Below are 15276 nucleotides of genomic sequence, written 5' to 3' on the forward strand. Positions count from 1 at the left end.
GTGATGGCTAGCGACGTCACATTTCCCTCCTCCAATGAAAGAACCGGAAGGAACTTTGTCAGCGAGAGCGTGCGCTGATGCGCGCGGAGGCTGCGGAGGAGTGCTAAGGCGCGAGGTCGCGCCGAGGCCAATGAGGGTCGTCGCTCGGAATTTCTCCTCGCCAGTCTTTCCCGAGCTCTCTTGCCCACCCTCGCGTCCTCGTGGAGAGCTCGCAGGAACATGGCGGGTGAGAATGGTGTTGTGTACGGCGCCGCCGCGATTGTCCCTTGCAATGGCGCGGCACGGCGACTACGGCTGCTCTAAACGCGAGCCGTTTTGCAGGAATGCCGGACGACGGTGATGGCCTCGTGCCGGATCAGAGTGAGTACGTAGACGATTTGGATCGTAGCTTCCAATCCGTCATTGGCGTACTCGCCTCGATCAAGTGCGGTATTTATGGGCGACTGACTGCTCTGCCTGGCTAAGCCTACTGCTAAGCGCAGTTAGGCCTAGCGGCCCGTCCCTTCAAAGGGCCGCCCGCGGCGGGCGCTATGGCGCTCCAGCGACTTTTCGTTGCTGGTTCGTGTCCCGAGTCTTGGCCCCACTTACCGTGCTTCAGTTCCTCCGTATGTATATGCCTTGTCGCAGTGTACTTTTCTTGTTTGCGCGTGCTGCACTGTCGCACTGCCTGCAATTCGGTGTTGACAACCCCGGAGGTCAATAAACACTACTCGCTCTCCGCTCTTTGGCCGTAGGCGTGTTTTCGACATTTTTGTTAGCGTTTCTCAAAATTTGACGTTGCTACTTGCTGAAATGAGCGTGCACATTGTCGTTTGGGTGTGCAGTTTTCTTGGCGCCGATGACGCCTTTGGCAGCGTGATGCGGTTGACTGGTAATGTCGCGTGGGGCCGCGTTTTTGGCAATCGCATTTGCTTGTTTTTGCGTTTAGCCGCCCTAACATGCTGGGACTTCGCATATTCGTTGTCATAGGCTTCGACATGCGCTTTTAAGTTTCATTTCCCGGAAGCCATCCTGTGCTTTGTTCAAATTTTGTCTTTGTGGGCGGCTACGGTGACTTCAGATTTTAAATTGCACTAATGTAATAGCCGACTGCCCGTCAGTTGCCGGGCGGTCCGTGTGATAGCCGCGACATAAACTTGATTGCCCTTCTTTCTCATGAGCAAGTGAAAAAAAAGAAAAAAAGAAACGTAGTTGTTGCAGGATAAGCTTACTCTGGCCCTTCATTACCGTCGCACGTTCTGATACTTTTGTATGTTTTTACGTTCCTTGTAGCTTCTATGTGCCCTTTACTTCGGGAGCGCACGCTATGCTGAAACAATTGTTCGCGTTTTAACAGTTGCTCCTGATCGGTTCGTTTGACGTAGGCACAAACTGAGTTCGAGTGAGTGTGGCACGCACGGAGCGTGCGACGTGCTTGTCTTGATTGACGCGAGCGCCTTTCCATTGTCCCGGTAACGCCAACGGCGAGGACGCCGCTCGGGCTCGCCCATTGGGGTGGAGAGAGCGACCAGCCGAGAACGCTCACGCTGCTTGGGCGTTCACTGCAGCAGGCGTTTCCCTAGGCGCGCACTTCGCCGGTCTTTTGAGTGTAGCGAGAGTTCTCAACCGCTCTCGGTTCTAACCCTAACGCAGCTTGGCTCCCCTGTTAGTGGCTGGTAGCGCTCAGTCCAATCATGGGAGTGTGTGAATGGCGTCGAAATTGCGTGCCATGCTGCAGGATGCCGTCCCGACAGAGCACATTCGCATAATTCGTTTGCAGTGCCTGCGCGTTGCGGCTGTCTTTATTATTTGCCACTTCCGCTCCAAGTGTGTTGCGTAATTGGGTTAGCGCCTAGCATCCTACGGTCTTCGTTGCGGTCAAACGCGTGGACAGTCCACGGCCCGCAGTTTTGCCCGTCGCCTTATCAGATCACGACGGCGGCAGGTGTGTTGCGTGATTTTGCGACGCCATGCCGGGGAGGAGGTTTTACACGTGGGGCTGACGGCCAGGCCAGGCGTTACTGGGGTGGCTGCAGTTGCTCTGTAGCTGTGGCAGCAGTCGCTTTCTCCGTCTAACCCGTGCGGTCGGGGCAGTGCGACTGCTTGTCGGCTGGCAACTGTGGAGAGGTAACAGCTCTAGCGAGGTGCCTAAATATATTCCAGAAAATAAAGTACTCTACATGCGTTTAAAATTGTGGTGCCAGTGAAGTAGGTGCATTACTTATGAACAGGTGCTCAAAGTGTGCCTGAACCAACTATAATTTCTCCCAGTGTAGGTTTGACAGCTTCGTATTGACGAAACATTTAGGCTTGGCTGTACTGGGATACCCCACATGTGCATATTCTGAAGTATTTTTACCCCCTTTTTTTGTTCCAGGGCCCCCATTGGGTGAAGCAGACTCCCTGAATACAGAGAACGAAGGTGGGCATGATTTGACGTTAATTGGGCTCAAGCAGCCTTCAGTCCCGATTCTTGTGTGCTGTGATTATCTACCTTGTTCATTACATTAAGTGGCAGCATATATAAAGTCAAATGATTATGAACACTCTTGCTCTTTCCACAAGCTAGTGGAATGAGGAAGAGCTTTTTTTTTTTTGCAAAGCCTGATGTAAACAGATCTTAGCAGATTTATTTTCCAGCGAATTTAAGTATGACAGAATTAGTTAGTGGGTAAAGCAGCATCACAGTCTGCGCCCATGTACTCTGCTGTGCCCTTCATGTAATGAATGGATAAAACAAACTGGCATCACTTTTTGTGCCCAGAAAATTCTTGATATTGGTAATGACTGGTACAAGACTAATTAAAACTCGTCATTGTAGTTTGTGATCGTGCTTATTCTCTCTGCTATACTTTGTTGCACAGGGTTTGTACACTTCTTTGAGAACCCTTGAATTTGGAATTCAAGGGCCCTTAAGTCTCCTTCAACATAAATGTTTTCCTTGAACAAATGGATTGGGGGCAAATTTTGAACATTCAAAGTAACAATCTGTATAAGGGCAATGCCCTAGACATTGTCTATAGGGAAACAATATTAGGTATTTTATTTTGAGTGTGTTGCTAAAAGACTGCAATGTGGCACTGCCACAGCCATCGACAGGCCTGTTTAATAGCCATTGCCATTGTGGAGCTAGAGACAAAGCATGATAACGCAACCAAGCCGTGCCAATATTTTGTTTTAGTGGTAGGTTCATCCCAGAGCCATCATGGCTTTTTAGAGCTCCAGGCTCTAGAAAAGCCTGGAGGAAAGTAATTTTCAGCCATTTGGCTTACATACAATGAGTATCTTTGGCTGAATCTGAGCTTGCCTTATGCTGTTAGCCAACAAGTTTGCTGCAATATGCTGCAGTTTTAATAGATTTTATAAGCAGGGGCGGAAGCACTGCACCGAACCACTTGAGTTGGGCCAGTTTGTTCCAAATCGTGACTTTCAAAACAGGTAGCTGGTTTTATAGATGCACACCTTCAGAGGCAACCACATAGCTGTAGTGATTTGGTGGCTAGCATTAAGCCTACAAATTTAGTCTAAATTAATCATCCTCACCTGCTTCTTTAGAAACACTAGAAAATGTTAGCTTGACCAATGGTTTGACTTGGCTGTCAGGCAATGAACACAAGTTATTCAGTTATATTATAATTAGGTTTCTGCAATTTTAGTTTATTTTGGACCAAAATTAGAAAGTTTGTATTGCAGTATATTTTTTCTGCAAAAAACGCAGCATATCACTTTTACAGTGCAATGAAATTGAAGATTTTTCACGCATTTTGTAACATTATTCTTGTTTTAGTTTTGCTCATACGTCGTTGTTTTTCATTGACTCAATATTTACAGCTGTAGCGAGCAGTATTTCTCACAATTTGTTTATTGTGACATATACATGCAAATTTATCAATGTTGCAATCTGTCGATGTGAGACTCATTCTGGTTTGTGGTACAAAATATCGAGAACACCCTTGTTTAAATGTTGCACGTGAAAATACAGAATAACCAGTGCTGTGCATGAAGACAGGCCAGTCTCCAGAAATACGGAGGCATGATTTATTAGACAGCATATGGTTGACGTTCTGAGCTTTCTTGCCAGCAAGGTGTATTGCCATCTCCCAGTGCCAAAACGCCAAGAACTGCTCATATGTGTCAAACGTTGCTGTCAAAACTTTGTCTTCATGTTTAGCTTCAAAATCTGATCGCAGCACCAGAATGTCTCACTGCTGTATTGCAATTCGTGAGAAATGTTTCATGGCATGGCTCCACTTTTCTGCAACACAGCAAAGTGCTCTCGGAAGTTGTAATGACTTCACAGTGCATCTTTATCTGCAATGTCAAGCATGCAGTCGATGTCCGTGCAAAGGTTGTTGCAGATCTGCATTTCTTTGCCGTAGCAGTGCCCACATGTGCCCAGTAAAGAGACGGTGCACATTATGCAAAAAGTATACTTTTTAGGATTTTTAGGGAACCTGAGCTTGATGTGCACTCATAGTGACTCAAGGCAACCGATGCTCACACAGGCAAGTGCCACTGTCCAGTTGCCGCACTGGAATGTCTCGCGATATGTGCTCACGTCTGCTTGCAATGCCATCGCCACATAAAATAAGCATCACCAAATACAGACGTCCTGTTCCTGTGCATCTAATCGGCTCTGCAGTTGCACAACTGAAAAATTGAGCAGTGAGTGACTGGCCCAAAATGGTCACTTTTCATGACGTGACTGTTGTCAGTGGCCAGTGTGAATGAGCCTAAGGGGTTTTTGGATTTTATCGGATCGATTCTGAAATGCTGAGCCTTAGTATGAGCATATCTGTGGCTTTTAGCCACACACATGCTGATGATTTAATATGCTCACCGATAAAAGGCAGACAAGGTGGACTACTGAAGAATGCTTTGGCCATATCAGAAGGTACACTTAGAAGCAATACTGAGTTTATTGAGCAAGCTTGGTATACCAGAAAATTTTTTTGAAAAGCACATTAAAATGATGCGGGCAAGACGAGAGAGATGTTCAGTGTGAATAAGCGATGCAAGAAAAGTAGAATGCGTTGTTGGTGCATTGTATTTGGAAAGATTGGATGCGCTTTGTAGACGATCACAAGGAAGAAGACGGGACAGGTGCAAACGAACAACTGTGTTTCCCTTGATTAAACCTTGGTTGTAAGTTTGCGCCTGTCCCGTAGTCTTCCTTGTGATCGTCTACGCAGCGCATCCAATCTTTCCAAATCCAGACACGAGAAAAGGCTAACTAACCAACAAAACCCGAGAATGTGTGGAGTTACACCGCTTCCTCCTGTGATAAGATTAATGCATGGCTGACAATTTCCCTCGCCTGAGGTAAAAAAAAAAAAAGCTCCCATGATTTCCTTTGTTAATAGGGTCTATGCTAATATTTGAGTCTTGGAACATTTGGTGCTCATGGCATAAGTGGCAATTGTCACAAGGCGTTACAGTTCGATTGCTAAAACGCTCGGATAGCAGAGCACCGCAGCGAGAGGACACAGGCACAAGCCTCCCAAGCACTCGTCGTCGTCTTTCTCTAAGCAGTGCCTACTGCTCATTCTTCTTCAGTACACAATGAATAGCCAAATGTAACCTTGGGCAATTTATTATGTTCAGTGCATGCTCCTGAAGCTGCATATTTAGCCAAGCATACTTATCCAGGAACTTCAGTAAATGAATATATTTTACATGCCTGTTCCTGTGCGCAACTTGACAACCAGTGCACCTCACGGGCAGCAGTTCGTTAATCTCGAATCTGGTGGAGATATCGTAAAAGATATAAAACCATTTGCAACTTATATCTACCTGCTTCATTCTTTAATCCATGCGATAGCCTGCACACAAATGGAAGTATAACTGCATTGTTTTACCAGAAAAAAGAGATGGTTTGTAAAGCCCTTCTGAGCATTAAGTCTACACCTCTAGCTATCAGTGAAGAACTACAATCTGTACCAAAGGGACCAAATGTGTGTTGTAAAAATGGCCCAGATGTGACAGAATACCTGAAATCCATAATGCCACACTGACGTACTGGTGCTGAGGTTTAGGTGCCAAGTTCAAGAAAGTAAACTTTGGGCTTAATTTTCTCCCATAGTAATTGACCTTTTCTTGCCAGATGAATGAATATTTGAATGAATGAATACCAGCCTCAAATGGTTTTGTGCTCTTCTTTAGTCCCTTTAATGAGGCAGTTGGGATGAAAGGTATTTCAGCCAGGTCAACGTCTATTTGGTGTTGAGTGGCTGCCAGGAACGTGTGCAATGCCCGATGAAGAGCAATGTGTTTGTGTGGAATTGTCACAAATCTTCTATGTATGGATTTCTATTTCCTGCGCATTTCGATGGGGGCGAAATGCGAAAATGCGAAAATGCCCGTGTACTTAGATTTAGGTGCACGTTAAAGAACCCCAGGTGGTCGAAATTTCCGGAGTCCTCCACTACGGCGTGCCTCATAATCAAAGTGGTTTTGGCACGTAAAACCCCATAATTTAATTTTTATTTTCTGAAGAGGTAGTATGGGGGGGGGGGGGTGGGCACGTTGGTCTGAGTTCAGTTCAGAGCTCGCTTGTCTGGTCACTTGGACATACCTCATGTTGTGCATATTGGACACTGTGATTAAACATACTTTGTTGCCTTTTATGCAGAGACAGTGGGTCATGCCTGTGTTGCATATCCCCTTCAGGCATCAATGAACTCTGTTCATTGAAAATTGTAAGATCGGATTAGGAATTTATTTCTCCAGGCGAGAACTCCCTAAAGGGACGCCAGTTATGAGACTATCAGTTATTTCATATCTAGCATACTTGTAAAGCATTCATTCAGAGGCTAGACAACAAATGACCCATGTGAAACATTGTGAAAAACAATAACAAGTGAACCTGCTACACGATGGCATAACTCATTTTACAGCACTTAAGGGGGACATGGGTTGTGGACTTTATCTTATGGCCAAATCTGATGAAAATAAACAAGCTTACTTTGTTTTTCGTGCTGATTTCAAATATGAAATAATTTTTCTTTGAGGTTCATTAGTTCAGGAGATTGACAGTGCTGCCACTCCATTGTTTCCGGAGACAATGGAAAAAATTGCTCAGCAGAAAGTGAACATTATTGCATAGCTAGATACTATAATGTGCAATAACTGCAATGCTGCAAAAAGTTTTCAAATGAAGTTCTAATTAGCCAGTCTGCAGGTGATCAAAATTCTTTCCTTGACCTAGGGCTACCACACCAAAAGAAAATTAATAAAATGGAAATATACATGCGCACAAATTTGAAATTCTGCTCTGAGCACTTTGTAATATGCAGATTAAGCTTTCTGCTAAAGAAAGAATTAGTGCCCTAGCTGTTCTAGATCATGAGATATCACTCCGACAGTCTAGTGAAGTGACCCATATCATGTTTCGAGAAAACGTGCAAAACCCTATTTTATTTACAAATTTACAGCTGGAACAGCTCTCTTGGCATCAGGCATGTAGTCCTGCTGACTCCCAGCCCCTGTGTGCCGCTTTTTGAGGGACTGGCGCAAATTTTCTGATGCTTTGCGCTTCTTGGCTGATGCTGCCATTCGACGCCTATCTTTCTCGGCCATGCGGGTGCGACTTTGCTCACTTGGATTTAGACATAGTTCTAGCATTATGTCCTTTGAGGCGCTTGCATTACCTGCATTGAGCATTAATACTGCCTCTGCCACAGCAGCCTCCACCATGAATAAAGAAGCGTGCTGGTCTTTTGGCATCAGTGCCCAGATCATCGAACGCAGGCTTTCATTGTTATTTTGCATTTTACCACGCTGGCAACGTTGCAGCAGTTTCTTGCCTGAAAGACGTTCATATATGGGACATAGTCTGACAAACATGAGCAGGAAGCTTTCGAGGATGTTTTAGCACAGGCTCACCCTTGGCCGCTGCAGCATTTTGCTTGCACCAGGAGTTTGAGCCTGATGGACAAAGAGTGCGATTAGCCACATCATCGTTTGATGTAATGTGATATGTGGCCATCACTGCATTTTGAGTGGCATATACATCTCCTTTGTGGGTCTTCAGAGCCCATCCATAGTACGAGGTTAACTCTGCTGTCTGCTGTTAAGTCTGCTGTCAAGCGGCCCTTTCCACCAAGACTCATGTCCAGGGCCTCTGTGTTATGCCACCAAGTTGTGCAAAGCCGTCCCCATGCGCTTTTGCACGTGATTCACGCAGTCCTCTTTTTCGATTGGGATATACCCATACCTTTCATCTTGTCAAGCGAGATAACTGCGGCTGTCCCCATCACAAAGCACCGTTGTATACCGCAGATTGTGCCCCTCCAATAATCTGAAAAGGATGAGGGCAGCTTCCTCCTCCATCTCCCCAGCTTTCTTATTAGTGTTCTGACACTTGTGGCCATTCTTCCAGGCTCCATAGGAAGGGTCACTCTCCTTAGGCCCGAACTCGCACCCAGCACAGAAATTGCTCAGTACAGTAGAACCCCGCTGTTACGTTCCTCACTGCTGCGTTTTCCCGGCTGCTACATCGCTTTCATCCGGTCCTGGCATAGCTTCCATAGGATCCAATGTATAAGGAACCTCACTGTTACGTAGTAGCTGTGAAAACGTTCCCGCATGATGCGTCGCAACCTGAACCCGCCTGGGCTAAAGTAGGCAACGCGCTCCAACCGCCATTTTGGCTTTTGACGAGTTTTGGCCGGGCTTGGCTATTGAACTGGCTGCAAAGAGCCGCACGCCAGTTCGAGAGGCCGCCACTAGGTGGCCATTCGTGAAAAATGCTCCGACTATCATCACTGTGATTACGGTCACCGCATGGTTTGTTGGGCGGGTCGACTCACGGAGGAAGGAAACTCGGTAGAGGCCCTGACGTCACTTTACGGGAAGCTATAGCTAAAGAGAAGCCGGAAGTTGGTGTTGCTCCGTCTATTTTACATTTCTCGCGAAACCACGCAGCGCTAGCAGCGCTGCGCGCAACCGGGCTGCTCGGACGCGCGCGCTCCGCAGCAATACTAAACAAACGTTAGCACGTTAGCATGATTACGCCAAAGAGGGCAAAATTTCCCGCGGATATTCATTCGTCCGTTGCCGTTGCCTGGCGCGGTGACGACGGGGAGTTGCCTAATGCTAGCTTTGGAGAAGCCGTCGCGGCTCTGGACCTCCTCCGCAGGTACGTCGCACCTCACAGCGACGCTGACAGCAATGCGGCCTTCCAGGCTATTGAGAAACGTGGCGATTTCTAGCGAGCGAAAGAAACGGCAAGCCACCATTCTAGACTTTTTTAAGTCCTAAGCGCACTCTGTGGAAATAAATTGTCTATAGTTGAAGCTGCACTTTTTTCATTCATTTTCGGAGCTTTCCTCACTGTTGCGTTTTCCCGGCTGTTACGTTTTTTTCCTCGGTCCGGGGAAAAACGTAGGAACGGGGTTCCACTGTACAACAAAGTAGACCTCAAGCCCGCTGAACAACTCGATCACGGTGCCGACGCGGATATGGGACGTATGACCGCGGGTCATCCACGACCCGTCATATGACACCGTGATGTTCCCAGTATGGCACACATTCAGTTCGACGTAAAGTTCGCAAACTGACCGCGTGCAGTCGCTCCTCAGATTATGCGCCGCGCGATCGGCCGCTGGCGTCGACTTCGTCTTCACGTAGCTCTGCCACGTCTTCACGTAGCTCTGCCACGTCTTCACGTAGCTCTGCCACGTCTTCACGTAGCTCTGCCACGTCTTCACGTAGCTCTGCCACGTCTTCACGTAGCTCTGCCACGTCTTCACGTAGCTCTGCCACGTCTTCACGTAGCTCTGCCACGTCTTCACGTAGCTCTGCCACGTCTTCACGTAGCTCTGCCACGTCTTCACGTAGCTCTGCCACGTCTTCACGTAGCTCTGCCACGTTTTCGTGTGAAGAGCCCGACGGCTGATGCCCATCAATGAGAAAACGTCATTGACTGCGGTCTGTCGGTTCCCCGTTGCCTGCATGACACGCGTAGCCAAAACTTTCACAGCAAAGGGTTTCATTCGTTCAGCACTGTGAGCGCGCGGCGAGCTCCACACCGACGCAATCTCTCCACAGTTTGCGCACATAAAATGCAGCTTCACAGCGAGTCCGTATTCCCGCTCGTCTCTGATGATTTCTAAGGCACCATTGCAGATGTTGCAGTTCGCAGACGTTAATAAAGTGTTCACGGCACTCAAATCACGGCACTCAGTCCCATCAGGCGGGCGAAGTGCATTGTCGGTACTGTCACCCACGAACTTGCATTTCCTCTCTGTGGCTGGAGCGGAACACAACTCCAATAGCTTTGCTTTGGCTTTCGCCTCCTCCTCCTCCAGCTCGGAGAGTTGCCGGTAGATCGTATCTTGCTGTACGGGAGTGCTGATGGAAGGGTCTGCGGCAGATGGACTTGTCACAGTATCCGCAGCAGCCCATGCGGTCGTTAAGCCTGCCATTGCTGCATCGACGATTTCGGCATCGTACGCTGAGGTAGTGGCGTCCTGGGCATTTTGCAGTGTTGAGCAGCGTTTTTGAAGTTTTCAATGAGCGTCCGTTGCACTTTTTTTCACACCAAACTTGTGCCGCATTCGAAATTTGCGCTCCATTTCAGACATCGCGTTGACACTGGGGCAAGATGGCGCACCTCAATGCGTGGCTCCAAGCTCGGAGCAGACGATGGCCATGCAGTTCTGCCAATCGGGAGGCAAGCACAGGTCACGTGCACCGAGTGACACATAGGAGAGCATTCTAGTACCTTTTTTGCCGTGCATTTTCTAAGTGGCCAATGGCTGAATGGGGCCCATTGTGGCGGGGCTGAATGGGGCCCATTGTGGCGGGAATTTGAAGGGAAAACTCTCCTCTTTCAAATGAGACCAAGATGTCAGCGCTAGCACACTTGGAAGAGCAGGCGCGCGTTTCGGAAAATGTGCCGTTTCAGCGCAAGTTCCGCCTGAAATTCAGCTAGTACATGTCGTATAACGCGTCACTGCGGCTAAAATACTGATGTTATCGGTTTGAAATTAACAATGTAGATGCAATAATAGCTGTACATTCCAAAAATGCAATAAAACAATCAGTTTTTTCGATTTTTGGTCGCCGCAACCCATGTCCCCCCTTAAACACACCATTAAAGGAGTACTGACGCAAAATTTTCCCTCTTGTTTTATCGCTGCAATAAGTAGCTAACAACGCATTAATCGCGGCACGAAACATCATTAGCTTCAGAGCATGACAGGTAATTATTTGGAGTCTTGTTTGTAGGGACCAGTCCAAGTTTCGGTTTTAGAGAGCAACGAGATGGGCCAAAGAAAGAATCTGAATACAGCTGGTCACGTGATCGCACAAAAATGTGACGTACGCATGCCAGCGCGCGAGCCTCGTGTTCGTCTGAACATGCTTTGCGATGTCCTCGCCTTCGTCGTCCTCGCTTTCGTCCTCCAGTGGCGACTACTTCCTGTAGACGGGACTCGCTGCTGGTGTTAGACGTGGCCGACCACTTTTGATTGGATCCACTACAAAGCAGTGACTTGTAAACTGTGGCAAGTGGCAGCTATCGATATGTGTGCACACTGCTACAAGTAGTACGAACCATTTGTCGAGGGCGCTTTGGGAATGAAGCACATTCTGGAGCAGAACACATGATGGGGTAATAGCTGGCACAGCATCAGGCTTGGGGGTGGAAGATCATCAGACTGCTCTAAGCTCGGCGTCTTATGTTTACACCAGGCATGCTTGAAATGAAACTAGCAAATCTGGCTGCTCTTCGGGGTCCATTCTAAGCATCCAGCGGCACGCACAAACTTTGACCACTTCTGCCGCTCATCGACGCCGACGGTAGCGAATGAGCAAGCCAGGCGAGCTGGCGAACGCTGGGAAACTGAACAAGCCTAGCTCACTGGCGGTCGGATCCGAGGCCGACGGCCCTTGCGATCCGTCCGGCGCAGCTCGTACTAAAGCACCTATATTTGTCAACACAATCACTGTCTGCACATTTTAGTCACTTATAAGTCGCCTTACAATTAGTTTTCGCAACGCTGTTGGTAGTGATGAGAAAACAAGTTAGCCGCTTCGCAGAGACTGCAGCGGCGGCTGCGCTGACCGCTTGCGGTTCAAAATCGCTCCAGTTATTTACTATTTAGCGCAACGTTTTATGACATGCACACTTCCGAGGTCACTTTAGTCTGAGTTATTTCATGTCCGAAGCAAATTTTGGCTGACTTTTTGTACTGCCGTCAGCGGCAAATAAAAAGAATGGGGCTATCGGAACGGCGAGAAACTTGCTGGCAGGGCCCGCCCTGACGGCAGCGCAAAACTCGTGACATAGCGTTTTCTCAGTTGTTTACATTCCTTGCTCGATGTTGCGAGGTGCTAAGTTTTTCGGTTGACTGCGCATACGTGTACATTAAAATTGATTTTAAATGTTCTAAGCTATATTCGCCGTTTGTATTTTGCAAACGATGTGTGTGTGCCCACACAAATCGATTTCGCACGTTAACTCGACTTGGAATTTTTGTGTCAGTACTCTTTTAAAACTTGCTATGCAGGTCCAATTGGAAGTGTTTCAATATATTCAACAAATGGACAAAATTTCACTAATGCACTTAGTTACATTATGTTACATATTGCAATTTACGAATTGTAGCCGGTGAGTTTCCAAATCCACTTGAAGTGAATCTCTTGGATAAGATCAGTTTCGAGGTCTCCCAAACTGGGATGAAATACGTGGGTCTTCCAGTTACATTTGGGCTTCAATGCACAAAAGAGCATTTTGTTAAAGTTTGACGTTGCATCCTTACGGGGAATTTGAAGGCGAATACGTGATTCTGGAAATTCATTCCAAGTGGATACGCCTTGCAAACTTAAAGCTACAAGTAGTAAATTGCAATATGTACCAACATGTTTTACCAAGCTACTTCATAATAGTTTCAGCAAAAATTGGAAATTCTTGCTCATCTGCTGCAAAGTGTACAAGACGGCTTCGACCCACATGTAGGGGTCATAGAAAAATAAATTGTTTGCATATCATTTTCTTGCCAACATTGGCCAATATAGTGCACCATGCAGATGTGTTAAGAGCCAGAGGTGATGGCAGGAATGCTGACATTTTGTGCACTAATAAAATGAGTGTAGAAGAGTTACAAAATTTCATGCATACTGACAACACGGCTTATCCTTGTTACAATTGTTAGGTTCACCATAGTTTCTTGCATGTTCGGCTTCTGTATGTTTGGCTGTGTGCTGGGATCAGATCGTGGCAGTGATATTAAACAGAAAATTTCATTTAAAGGGCATGAAAGTGTGGATGGAGGGGCTACAACTGGATCGAGCTCTAGTATACAGGCCTCTCGTGAAGCTGGATATGTAGCAACAGATGCGCCACTGCACCTAACATTTGCAGTGTGGACAGGTTTCACCGCCATTGTCCATGAAATTTGCAATTCTTGGAAGTTAACCTGAATGTTTTGAATCTGGTCTATTGCACAATTTGTTCCAGAAAATTTTCTTGTAACATAGTCTTTTGTGCTTACTGACCACATGCTGAAAGGTACATTTGGGTGTGTTCTGAATTTGTGACCATTCGCTTCATTGTGGCGGTGTAATTGTTAGAGCTAGGCTTTCTTTATATACTCTTTTTGGACTTTCCTGACCGTGGCTGCTGTTTAGCTGAATAGCTCACACATAGGAAAAGATTGAATTACGTGTTTGATAGTGACGATTGCACAGCAGCCCAAGCACATGCACTTGCCAATTTTTTAAACGATAAAGACACAGGAATGAGGTGGACAAATTTATAGCATTTCATTAAACGCTTCACGAAAACTTGCCTTCACACAGATTCAAAGGTGGGCGTTGGTTCTGCATAATCTTTTTTTAACAATGCTGTCAAGGTAGCTGATATTTAGTAAGTCTGAGCTTTGGCTGCTTTCCATGTTTTGTAGTGGGAGGCAAAGGAATTGGAACAACTGTTTTCCTTAACTCCAGTGAAGTTTTGTTGTGTGTAGGTATAACTGTTTTACTGTACCCGCAGTTTTCAAATTGTTACATTCATGCCCGTTTGAAGGTCACATGAGCATTATAATAGCATATAGTGTTCAAAAATCTGCATTGTTCTGGAATTTCACAGCTTTGTGGACATTTTAGTAATTCTGCTCCTTATCAGTGATTTGGCAGTCTTTATTGTGAAATGTGTCATCCCAAACAATCCACTTTGTATTCTTCAGGTTTGTAGTGCTTTTCAGCAGTTCATCCTTCTGCAGTGTCTAGGTGACGCACCTTTTTAGAAAGGTATCGCCATTGTGAAGATTATCTGTTTGTTTGCTACAGAGCTGTTAGTGCTTTCTGATGCCAAATGACAGGTATCCTGTACTAAAGAATAACAATAACATAGGCCTGGCTATTTGACATTCGTACATGGCTTGCAAGGTCTACACACACACGCACACGCACACACACACACACACACACACACACACACACACACACACACACACACACACACACACACACACTGGCATAATTGATTGGTTTGGTCTTGATTTTTTTGCCAAATGGAGCGTAACTGAGTTCGTAGATGCAGCGCCATTTACCGAGACAAATGCTGAGTGGTCTTGTAAAATGAAGTCTGGTATTGACGTGGTAGACACTTTCAGTCCCTGAACAATGTTCAGTGCAGTGCTTCTTTGGTGCAGTTAGTATGATAGCATATTCACTTGTAGCTTTCACTTGTATTTACTTCTTTTTGAGCAGTCATACTTCGTATTATTCGTTATTTGACGGAAACTATTTCTTTTAATTTCTGGCCCCATGGAGAAGTATGAGCTTGTTGCAAAAAGTAAAAACAGGCATACAATATTTTACAATGCCATTGCAGTTTGCAGGGCCCATGAATTGTTTGACTCTGCAAAATAACCCCAAAGTTATGCCTTTTAAAAGTCATTGTTGATTTCATAGTAATTACTTGTATTTGAGCCATTATGGTATTATAAAAATTCAGGCTTTAGTATTTTTATAATACAATATAGTTAATCTCTACTGAGTAAAAATTTACTCGGTCCTAGCAAACTCTCAAAATCTGTGACATCATGGGGACCTATTGCAGAATCTTCAAGGTGGCAGCATCATTTTTGCTTCATTTACCTTAGACCCCTGAGTGGAAGGGTATTATATGAGGGGCGGGGTTTACATATGTATGGCCATACAGATTTCAAATGGTCAGAAAAAAGGTGCATGAATACACATAAATATGCCATGTAGCCTTTTGTTTTTATGTACTGCAGGCAATGAATATCCATGGCATCTGGAAACGCGTGTGGGCAGGTGATTTCC

The 15276-nt window shown here is 46.1% G+C and overlaps 1 protein-coding gene across 6 annotated transcripts in view; it reads left to right on the forward strand.

Annotated features, from left to right (window-relative positions):
* The first annotated feature begins 151 nt into the window (after window positions 1–151).
* Window positions 152–15276, forward strand: part of LOC142590832 (serine/threonine-protein phosphatase 4 regulatory subunit 1-like) — a 125137-nt gene continuing 110012 nt past the window's right edge. For 2 of the 6 annotated variants that reach the window (XM_075703237.1, XM_075703250.1), the window contains exons 1-2: window positions 152–360; window positions 2357–2401. In XM_075703237.1, the coding sequence (XP_075559352.1) occupies window positions 324–360; window positions 2357–2401 (82 nt within the window). In that variant the 5' untranslated portion in view covers window positions 152–323. Of the gene's footprint in view, window positions 365–388; window positions 606–1662; window positions 1925–1991; window positions 2107–2356; window positions 2402–15276 lie in introns of those variants that run through there. The other 4 variants (XM_075703243.1, XM_075703265.1, XM_075703260.1 and 1 more) reach the window with 4 other exon arrangements.

Source organism: Dermacentor variabilis, chromosome 1, assembly GCF_050947875.1.
Source record: "Dermacentor variabilis isolate Ectoservices chromosome 1, ASM5094787v1, whole genome shotgun sequence".
NCBI lineage: Eukaryota > Metazoa > Arthropoda > Arachnida > Ixodida > Ixodidae > Dermacentor > Dermacentor variabilis.